Source organism: Mytilus edulis, chromosome 13 (assembly GCF_963676685.1).
Source record: "Mytilus edulis chromosome 13, xbMytEdul2.2, whole genome shotgun sequence".
NCBI lineage: Eukaryota > Metazoa > Mollusca > Bivalvia > Mytilida > Mytilidae > Mytilus > Mytilus edulis.
Genome location: NC_092356.1, coordinates 19,983,304 through 19,995,238, shown reverse-complemented (window position 1 = coordinate 19,995,238; position 11,935 = coordinate 19,983,304). Strand labels below are relative to the sequence as shown.

The 11,935-nt window shown below is 33.6% G+C and overlaps 1 protein-coding gene across 3 annotated transcripts in view; it reads right to left on the bottom strand.

Annotated features, from left to right (window-relative positions):
- Window positions 1-3,357: 3,357 nt before the first annotated feature.
- LOC139499975 (uncharacterized) overlaps window positions 3,358-11,935 on the bottom strand; it is a 35,453-nt gene continuing 26,875 nt past the window's right edge. For 2 of the 3 annotated variants that reach the window (XM_071288647.1, XM_071288646.1), the window contains exons 3-5: window positions 7,796-8,804; window positions 5,469-5,632; window positions 3,358-3,779 (exon numbers count right to left, since the gene is read on the bottom strand). In XM_071288647.1, the coding sequence (XP_071144748.1) occupies window positions 3,573-3,779; window positions 5,469-5,632; window positions 7,796-8,783 (1,359 nt within the window). In that variant the 5' untranslated portion in view covers window positions 8,784-8,804 and the 3' untranslated portion in view covers window positions 3,358-3,572. Of the gene's footprint in view, window positions 3,780-4,219; window positions 4,330-5,468; window positions 5,633-7,795; window positions 8,805-11,935 lie in introns of all 3 variants that reach the window. The other variant, XR_011658278.1, reaches the window with a different exon arrangement.

Below are 11,935 nucleotides of genomic sequence, written 5' to 3'. Positions count from 1 at the left end.
AGTTATCCGATTGCAACGAGATCTTACTGCGATTATAGCACGTTGTGGCCACGATTATAATACGTTCATACCGCGATCTTACTACATTCTCAGCATTAACGTCAACATCGTGTTCCATATCAATACGGTTCCTTTCCTTCTAATAACACGTAGATTTCTCGGAGACAATACAGTCATGCCACCACAATCTACTAGAACACGTGGACGGCGAGGTGGTAGGGGTCGATGTAGAGGCATAGGGAGCAAAGTAACGAATCCGGATCAAGCAGAGATGTCAGACTGACCAATCCAACTTAAATTACTATTGCTGTTCCATAAAGTTCAAATGACGATATTTTAGTGAACGATAGCAAAGATAACACTGATGTGTCAATAGAGAATGCAGATGTGGTATGAGTGTCAATGAGACAACTCTCCATCATACTAACAATTTATAAAAAGTAAACTATTATAGGCCCAGGTACGGCCTTCAATACGAAGCCTTCGATCACACCAAACAGCAAGCTATAAAGGCCCCAAAACTACTAGTGTAAAACCTTTTAAACGTGAAAACCAACGGTCTAATCTATATAAAAACGAGAAGCATGGTTGAGCCGTTAGAACAAATTGACAATCGCTATGTGAACAAACCCATGCTCTAAATCCAACAAAATTTGTTATATAATTGACTACTGAAGAATATTGAATTTTATCAATATGGCATGCATTTAATAATTTTCATTAATTTTAAACACTTCCAAACTCTAAAATGATGCACATGTTGTAAATAATTCATTTATTATGACTGTCGGCATGTGTTGCAATTCTAAATCGACATATTTGACCTAGATACGACAACTGTTCATCCTGGCGGTTAAATTTAATCCCTCTGCAAAATGACATTGCCAGTCGTTTGCTTGTTTACAAACAATAAAGGGAGGTTCATGGAAGAGCCTACATAAACCCTCTTCACTTATACACATCGGACATAAAAATTACCTTAATTGTCCTAATTAGAATCGAAATAATTGAAGCAAGCTAAAGCTATGCTTTATTGTAGTTTTAACATGATTAGACATTCTATTCTATTGCTCGGGCAAAAATAATCACAAATAGAATGCCTACCCATGTTAAAACTACAATAAAATATAGCTTGCACCAATTATTTCTTAAACAAAATATTTGGAGCTGTTTTTATATATTTATGTGAAAACGACAATTAGAATCATGGTCGTACATGTAGTGTGAACGTAGTCAGGTCGTAAGAAGAGCGTGACGAGGACAGCAAGGGCGTGCTAGAATCGTACTATGGTCGTGAACATTGTGGTATAGTCGTAGTGGAAGCGTAGTTTGGTCGCGGTGAGAACGTGATGGTCGTAGTGAGGTCGTAATAATGTCGCTGTGAGATCGAAGCACAGTCTCTCCGAAAAGAATCACGTTTTCACAACGCTCTAGCTGCGATTGTGCAGCGACCTTTGCGATCTTACTTCTATCTTAGTGCGCTCTTTCTACGCTTCTACTACGACCTAATTTCGCCACGACCGCACCACGATTGATTTGAACATGTTCAAAGTTGGCTACGTACGCTCATCACGATCATGAAGACCTCACCACGACCATGATACGATCTTACTGCGATCTACACGATCGTACTACGATCATCAAAATTTGCATTTTTCTCACAGATCGTAGTGCGATCGTTGCCTAGTGAGACTGCGGTATAAGACTGATACAAACTGGGTTTTTTTTCGAGATATAAACCTTAGATTTTTAAAACTTTTTTTAAAGGAAAGGGGAATATAATTCAATTTCATATATGTCTGTTCTAAGTCGAGAACCTTGTGAGTAGTTGATTTATTAATGTTTTTTTTTTTTGGGCAACTGGATGTACATGGCAGATGTTAAACTTTGGCACACAATTTTAATCGACTCGGTACGATTTAGTCTAAGAGTTTGATATACAAAAAGTAAGAGCTGCGTTAGATAGATATCAAACTTACGCAAGGATATGTCGTTAACATGTACATATATAAGACTTTGCACGGTTGTGGTACATTAAAAAAAACACGAATTATAAAATGATGAATTTTGATCTGCTCTATAGAGTTCTTAGAAGCAATTCAATTTTCATGTTATAGTTGAAGACTTTCCCTAATTATATTCTATCAAACCAAAAGAGGCTAAGGTATGAACTGATATTAGTTTGAATAATGCCGATATCTTTCCGATGCATCTCATATCATATTATATAAATGTCTATTGTTATAGACTACAAGCTGCCTCTAGTTAAAATTAAATGGTTATGTACATGCATGTGTTTGCTTTCCTCTTTCATTGACCCATAAGCACATCTCCTTTTATCCTCATTTAAGTTCTCTTTAGTTCATGTGAATAAAAAATGTGATTTCCAACGAGACAACTTTTGCCCAGAGACCAAATAAAAATCAGAAGATGTGGTTTAAGTGTCAATGAGACAACTTTCCATTCAAGTCACATGTGTAAAAACAAAAATAGGTTAAAGTACGGCCTTCAACATGTATGATTGGCTCACACCGAAGAACAAGATATAACGGGACCACAAATTACTAGTGTAAAACAATTCAAACAGGAAAACTATTGTATATAAAAAAAACGAGGAACGAGAAACACTTACAAATGTATGAACCATATCAACAAACGACAACCTCTGAACATCATGATCTTGACTTAGTATACTAGGTGTAAACAAATGACGAAAAAAGGTCATCATGCTACCTTCATATCTGAAATCGGGTGAAATCCATACCGCTGTACAAGACCTCGACGTGAAAAAATAGAAAACAATTCAAATTAAACAAAACTAATAATATAACGATCTGATGAATGAACAAAATGAAAAACGAAATATAAATATGATACGCAGCAACAAAAACAACAACAACAGAACAACTACCGGTTACTGTCTTGAGACAAACATACAGAATGTGACGGATTTTAGATTATTAGCGCCCGAAACTCTTCACCTTGAACAATGTCATGCCAGTGTCATACGCGCTGACACTGCATAAATCTGCAGCAAACGTGTTTATTATATCCGTACCATTTTCAAAAAAATATAAAAGATTTGCCATTTCATATGAACAAACCTTTCAAATACTAGTGTAATGATGTTTAGATGTTAATCGTGGACCTTGACATTTTTTCTTGTTGTGCATACTGGTTTTTTCCTTTTTTTTCTCTCCCCCATCCCTCTTTGATTTCCCAAAACCCTCCTACACGATAAGTAATTTATTTCTATTTGTATGAAGTTTTCAGTCGAATATATATAAATCAATAGTAATTCAAAAGCAATTTTTAACATATCAACGGTTAAATAGTAAATTACTCAATTGCCTGTACTAAAACAGCAACAAAATTAATTTTAATATAAATAAACATCTATAATTCACTGAACATATTTATTACAACAATAACATTTTTAACAGTAAATATTAATAACAAAAAACAAAGAAAGGAGTAAATGTAGTTTTCTAGTTGTCACAGTTTAAATCTCGTGTTTGATTTTTTTCTAGTATATAGCACATGTGTCTGGTACATAACCATTAGTCGTCTGCTCATGATTTTGCGGATTTATTTTCTGAAACGAATCCGTTCTCTTCCTTAGATTGTATCTGTTCAGCTGTATCGAATCGGAGATCATTGTAGTTTGTAGGAAATCGGTCGATAATCGGGTTACCATGGAGAACAGCCTTTTCAACTACTCTGAAATACCTCTGAAAAATCTTTGGTCTGTATCCAATTCCTGTCATAATGTATAGAACCTAAAATATACAAAAACTTCTAATATCATCTGTATACCAAAAGCATTTGTTTTTGTTTTTGTTTGTATTAATTGTGTCTGGTTACCCAGTTTGAGCTGGAGATAAAGGTTAATCATTTTTTTCCAGGATTGTTGTTTTTTAATTAAATACAATTGCATTTTTAAGGAGACATTTAAACTTTAGAGTCATTTGAATATCGCCAATTATCTTTGTGTTCAATATTAGTTTTATTGTTAAAAATTTGCGTCAAACAGTTTTCAAGATTAGTCCGTGGAACAGTATATCATCATGTATGTTCCTGGTTTAGTCCATTCTGGATATGTTTTATTCTTTTATGTTATGTTCTTCCTGGTTCTCGGGTTGTCTACAGTGGAACGTCTTTGTTGTCCTTGTTACGTAGTTGTTTTCTTCGCTGGGATCTTTTTTGTTTCTTTTTTTACCTTATTGCATATATGAATGGTTTCATATATTGTAGACAGGTCTGACTTCCGGTCTTTTATTACAGGTGGCAAGGTTCGTCGTCTATGGCTATTCATCAACCATCATTTTCCTAATTAATTTCAATTTTTCAAATTTTCAGAAAATTGTAAGGTAAATATAGATATAGGATTTAGTTGAACGAGCCTTAGAAGCAGGAAGAAAAGCCAGATTGGAAGCAAGTACTTGTTATTTTCAGACAAAAGTTCAAATTGTTTTAATTCTGAGTTCGAATTCCAATAGTTGTTTTTTAGTATTGAAATACGATCATCTCTAAAATTCTCCCATCGAGCAGTAAACCGTTGTTAAAAAGGGTGTTTGTTTAGCTTGCGGGATGTTTAAATATTCAGCCACATCTTGTCAGCGGGTAAGGAGAGTGCCAAGCTCTCTGCACGCTGTAGAATACTTGCAACAGCTCTTTTAGCGGTTTGTTGATGACATTAGGCATGTTGCAAAGCAAAATGTTTACCTATCTTACATCTCCGCTCTTTTTCAGTGGCTGTCATGTTTCCATTCTTTATATCGAGCGACTAATTTGTATAACTTATCGACGGTAATTTGTTCTCGTCCTGCATATAAGACGATAATACTATATGAATAGAGCAAAGATCTTTTATTTGTACAATAGTTGGCTGGTTGCAGGACAAATGCTTGTAGATAGTGTATAATGGTTATTGTCAACGTACATTGTTTTAGGGTTACTCGAATATGTCGTTGAACACTAGTCTTGTCAAAACCCGGTACGATTCAGAGCCGCCATTGCTTCTTTTATTCTTGTTTATGGTATACATTATAGGTAGCTTAAATTACTGGCATTGACTGGCGATTAGACAGTATGCTAGTACAATGTATGATATATGTTCGAAGTTTTTTTTTCTATATTGGATATTATTGGTTTATTTCATTTCTTTGTGAATAAAAAGTAAATTTGTGAAATTTATTTTTAGCCAACATTAAGTGCATTTAGGTGCAACCATTTAACGTCAATAGTGTTGGTTTTTTTTTGTCTGAGTCAAAGGCATGGAGATAATCTGGATTCAGAGTATATGTTTTTTTGGTCATCTGCTTGACCTAAACTGTTTTTTTTCTTCATGAAATTGGGGATAAGATTTGTTTTTGGAAAAAAAAAACATAACACCCCTTGAAATTAAATGGTCGTTCCCTTATATAATAGTATTTTTAAGTAATTGAATGAGTAAAGATCTTACTAACCTCAGTGCCTAATAAACGAGGGGATGAAACCCATTCGTCGAAAACAAACAAGACCGGAAATAGTACCACTGAAAGTGACAGAAATACCATGTGTTTGATTGTTGATTCTTTGGTCTTTCTCTTTATTGTGAAGAACGAAGTATATGATTCCCAGTAATTGGTGCCTGGAAGAAAAATATAAACTGTTTTATAAAAAAAAAAAAAAAGCAAACGGAAAAATACAAAAATACATTATTTATGTATGTTCCTGTCCCAAGTCAGGAGCCTGTAATTCAGTGGTTGTCGTTAACTTTGTTTATGTGTTACATATTTGTTTTTCGTTCTTTTTTTTTCTTCATATTAATAAGGCCGTTAGTTTTCTCGTTTGAATTGTTTTACATTGTCTTATCGGGTCCTTTTATAGCTGACTATGAGGTATGGGCTTTGTTCATTGTTGAAGGCCGAACGGTGGCCTATAGTTGTAAATGTCTGTGTCATTTTGGTCTCTTGTAGACAGTTGTCTCATTGGCAATCATACCACATCTTCTTTTTTTTATAAACATGTACATATTATATAAAGTGCGGCTCTGTTTTTGGAGTGGTTGTTGTACTCGATCTTCAGCTTTCGGTTGTTGCGGTCTGTTTATCTGTTTATCTTTTAGACACGTTCTTGTTCCGAAATTTTCTTATTTGTCATTTCGTGGCCTTTTATAGCTTAATATGCAGTATGGGGTTTGCTCATTGTTAAAGGAAGTACGATAAGCTACAGTTGTTAACTTCTACGTTATTTGGTCTCAGCTGAAGAGTTATCTCGTTGACAATCATACCCTCATCTTATTTGTTTATCATACTAAACTGAATATTGACTATGCATGTTATTAATAAACTTTTATTATTAAAGATATTAAGATCTTTGTGGTAAACTAACACTCTCATAACTGATCCTTGCGGAAAATTAAGAACCGATAAAAATTATTTAAAGAAGCATTGCCAAAACAAGAAATATAAATGTTAACCGAAATCTCTCTCTATATATATATCTATAAATAACACTGAAAATTAATATCATCTGGAAATTTAATCTAGACAATAAAATCACAGAAATGAACATCTGGGTTTTAAACTGCAGATCGTGCTTGATTGAAATAAAAAGGAAAAGCGTCTTATAAACTGGATATTTAATATACCAGCCACTAGCAAGAAATCGTCAGTGGTTGTCTTACGTTATATCTTGTTGTATGTTGGTCTTTAGGCATTTTCATGTAGAAACGTGTCAGTTGAATTGATCACACGTCAACCTTTCTTCATTCTGGGAGATTTAGATCTTAAAATATTATTTAGATTTTTCTACATTATTTATTTTTAAAGCTAGTAACATTGCATCTCTTTTCTGGCCCATACCAATTTCTATCAATTTTTGGGTATTTTAACAGTACATCTACATTCACAATAAACTATGTCTGTGCCTATTTCTTGATTCTTCAATTTTTTTCAAATTGTTAGAATTCAATTCAGTAAGCTCCAATCCTATCTAGACCCCTTATGGAACAGCGTGTATGAAAAACAGCTACTTTAGTAGTTATAAAAAGACTAATTTCGTCAGGAATTAACTATGTCGATAAATTGTTATTTGTACGGAGATTTGTGTCATTGGCACTCACACCACATCTTCCTATATCTATAAAGAAGCAATCAGTAGAAAGTAGAACAAACGACTGGATTATTCGGGTACCATTAAATGTTGCATCATTCCATGCATGCAGTGAATAAAAACGGAAAATCTCTAATCATATGGAAAAATCAAAAGACCAAACACGTCAAACGAATGGATAACAACTGTTATAATCCTGACTTGGTACATGCATTTTCTAGTATAGAAAATGGTAGATTAAATCAGTTTCTTTCTCAAATGCATCGTAAAAAAAAACACATTAAGAACAGCTGAAAATATCAATAGAAGTGTTACAACTGTTTTCATAATATAAATAAAAGTGAGACTACAGGTAGACAAGAATAATCTATTGACTAGACATACTAACGATTTAAAGATGTGGCTTAGACTCAACCTGGAAAATGCGAGGCGTGGCCGAGAACTTTTTCGTTTCATATCAAATCCTTGAACAAGTATAATTATCGTTTTATGACTTAAATAGATATAAGATATGGTATGAGTGCCAATGAGACAACCCTACATTCAAGTCTCAACATGTAAAAGTAAACCTTTAGAGGCTTTCTGATGGTCGAATTCAATTTTGTTCGAGGGGTAAAAAAGTGGCTGCTTTTTTTAAATCTTCAAAAATTTCGAAAATAGCTAAAATATTGTACAATTTAAAAAAAACATGTCTTACCTGTTACATTTGGGGGTAACTGAGGGACTACCAAATGGGATGCAGTTTGCATGAAAGACACAATGTAACTCCATACCAACGGATTGCTGTAGATGTTTGTCGGGTTGTACCACCGATTGTCAATGGCCCGATAACTGTAGTACCACACATTTCCTGCCATATTAAGAATAGCAAGAACACCAAATGTTGCAACACCCCATTCCCAACTGTTTTGACGGACACCTATGATGACGTAGGCAACACCAAAAATGCCAAATAAGACAAGAGCTAAGTTAACTGCAAACACATTTCCGTATCGTAATTCTCCAAGGGTCGGGATGTTGAACTGAGCAAGAAACACCATCAACAACAGCACATTCGTTGGTATGGTAAAGAAATGTACATATTTTGAGAAAAAGCCTTGATGGAATATGTCAAACGTATACATCTGGTGGAGGACGTCCGAAATATCCCATTGTGTCCTTGGAACTATCAGCCAATAATTTAGGATTTTTTTCAAGAAGTTATCTCCGGGAATGTTTGAGTATTCTGGTTTATCTCTGTGAGCTAGTGCGTCATTGCTAGTTGGGTCACGTGTAAAGGATGATAGGGATTCCACTATCTTTTCTGACACAAGTCTCGCCGTCGTGACGTTAGTTTGTAGTTTTTGAAAATATTTTTCCATCAGTTTTTTTCTTGCATTTTTGTTCCAATATCGAAGTGATAAAATTTGGAAATTTATCATGTACATGCGCGTAGAAAAAATGTCGTCTCTTTCAATGTCCAATCGAGCATCGTAGAACGGTAATTGTACATTTGGATGACGCAAGCTATTCAATGGATGGTCATTTAATGCATTCTGAATGTAAGCATGTAGATATGATTCGGTCTTCTCGATTTGATCATCAGTTTGTAGATTTTCCTTTCCCACTTGTATAATCTGTATAAAGGTATACAAATTAGCCAATTCATTACCCGTCAATTCGTCCTCGTAAGTCTTGGACGCCATCTATGAACATGTAGCGCTAGCCTAAAACAGCATAGAAAATCATTTGAAAGTATGTAAAGATATCAGGTTTTTATACCACGATATAAACCCCTACAGATTATCTGTCTGAAATAATAAATCGCCTACTTTAATTAAGTTTCATGGAAAGGCGATCCTCAGAATAAAGGCGGAGTTTAACTTCATCTTCAGCAGACTACAGACAGTTTTAATTTCTATTGTAAAGACATCCGCTGTTTCGGATTATGATTAAAGTGGCATCATCTTGTTTAGCTATTAAAAAAGATTTAAACTATGGTTATTTATTGCTTATATATCAAACTAATTATTAATCACATGGGAAACCCTCCTCCTAATTTGACACCCACAAACATTTATGCGATAGATTTAAACAAAGACAACCTTTCGTTTAAATTAACAAGAGTGCTATGCTCAATTAAAGATTAGGAATAGCTTTATATTAGCCAAAAAACAGTCTAATTAAGTAATTTGCATGCATACATGCCTTTATGGTTTGAACATTAAAATCGTGATGTTTTGAAAGGTAAATGACATTGAACTGAAATGTATTACAAAACCAATACACATGAAAAAATAAAAGTGGGTTGTATAAGGTTGTTTTTTTTAAATTATATAGACCAGTTTCTCTATTTTTGTTTTAGTTACTTTGCCCATAATTATCTATTCTTTATATTTTAAATCCCCACAATTCTCTTTTCGTTATAATTTTTGCCTATTTTCTCTTGTTTTCCTTTTAAACAGCACTTTCTGTACACTGTTTTGTATTCAGTAACCCATCAGACCCTCACAAACGTCTGTATCTATTTCATCTGTAGTAATTGTTCGTGTGTTGGATCCATTGATATTTAAACAGAAGTAGTTATTTTTATGATTTTTTCCCTTAAAAGTACTTTTGTTTTAGCATTTTGATTAAAATGACAATTAATTTCAAACAAATATAGGTATTTTATACAGCTAGAGACAAGTAGAAGAATATGTAGTATGAGTGCCAATAAGACAACTCTCCATCCAAGTCTAAGTTTATCAAATTAATGTTAACCATTATTATGATTATAGGTCAAAATACGGTCTTCAACACAGAGCCTTGGCACCGCTATACACATTTACTACATTCTTATACTGGTATTTTGGCATTGTATAATATTTTGTTTTCCTGTCATGATTAAGAAGTCTTTACACAAAATCTATTGGATGTGTACTGATTGATACTGAAGTGTTGAATATACACGATTAGTTATATTTAAAAGAACACTCACTCGTCCAATGGAAAATCGGTATTTTCCGTAATATGTTCATGTACATAGCTTTCCATGCACTAAAACATGCTAAACATGAATGACTGTCCATTTAGATTAACGTAAATTGTTAATTACTGCACGAAAGAAGTCAAGATTTACAGGATTTAGATTTTGCAAAAAGCAAACGCATTTCTATTTTTGAACATTTTATCCTTTTTGAACTAATACAACTCTCTTAAAGCTTATTTCGCCTGTTAACATCAGGGGCGGATCCAGCCATTTAAAAAAGGGGGTCCAAACCCAGGATCAAGGGGGGTCCAACCATATGTCCTTATTCAAATGTATTGATCGCCAACCCCCGGAACCCTCCCCCTGGACCCGCCATTGAACATAACCCGTATGAGGCTTTTAAATTACATCAATTTTATTAAACACCTAAACACTTTAAATGAACTCATATTAATAGAGAGGCAAAATATACCAAAGTGACTTCCATCTTATAAGTCGAAATAAACTAACAACGCCATGGAAAAAGAAAAATACCACGTGTTACAGACAATCAACAGTACACTAAACTCAACATAGAAAACTTATTTAGATCGGGCAACACGGACCCCCATCAAAAACTGGTCAACCAACTCATGATGGGGTCCTTAAAATTTACGAAGGAATGATTTCAACCTCATCACTTGGAATTGTTGGTTTAATACACGTAGCTTCCTTGTGAGCAGAACTCCTCTATCAAATAAATCATGATAGAAATTCATCTCGAAAATTATTTCAACTGAGAGGGATGTGCTCCGTATGCAGGAGAAGGTTCCTAAATAGAAATGGAAAGTTGGGAAATCAACCCTTTTGTCGGAACGTTTTGTTTTCAACCGACCATTATTGCCTTTAATGCACCAGGTTTCAAAACTTCACAAAACATGAAGAAGTATTGGCTGACCTATAAGTATAATGGATAACACAATCAATTCGGTGATATATCTTATTGTACATGTTATACACGTGCGTATCTGGATATGCATGCTTCTTTATTGATTGTTTACAAAGGTGGCAATCGGTAAACTTCGGTTTCAAAATACGACCATTAATTAGCTGCCATATTTTCACAACAACACTGACCAAGTGAAATGTTTTTGTTTACGATGATACGATATGGATTCAAAATCGTGCACAGAAGTCTTAAGTTTATTCACCAGTCACTCGTTTCATATGACTTTAAAGTGTGACTTTCTATCCAATTGCGATTATGTATATTAATCCCGCTAAACATATCAATTTTTAAGGTGAAATACTAATAAATATTCTTAATATAACCTTTTAATGAAGTCGCTAAGTAATTAGTTATTATTCTGTTTTGCTTTTTCCAATTATATTGATGTGTTGTAAAATGATGCCCTTTATGGGTTCTTGCTTAGATTAATAAAATTCTTATCTTATCTTATCTTAATAACCGTATATATAGGGGTGTTTTTTTCTCTCGATATTCATAACATTTTTATCTGTAGAAAATGCGATTATTGTGTAATTTGATAAACGTATTTAAAACAAAAAAGATATAATAAAAAAGAAATAAATGTATAATTAATCACTTACATCGCAAAATCGTGATATACGGATTACGTGTCACACGGTTCGGTGTCCAGTACATGGTAATAAATTGTATCATTTTTTTCAATAAATACATTTTATACAATTTGCCTTGTTTTAAAAGTAATATGAAATAGCATTTATTTATTAGATCTATTTTTCTGTATGTGGAGAAATAATATCAAACATGTGGTGCACACTGAAAAGCATGTACTTTAACGATGTTTAAAATTTAAAGTTATTTGAATAGACAGAAAAAAATATTACAAAAATTCCTTATAATTTAATTCTTCATACCATTTT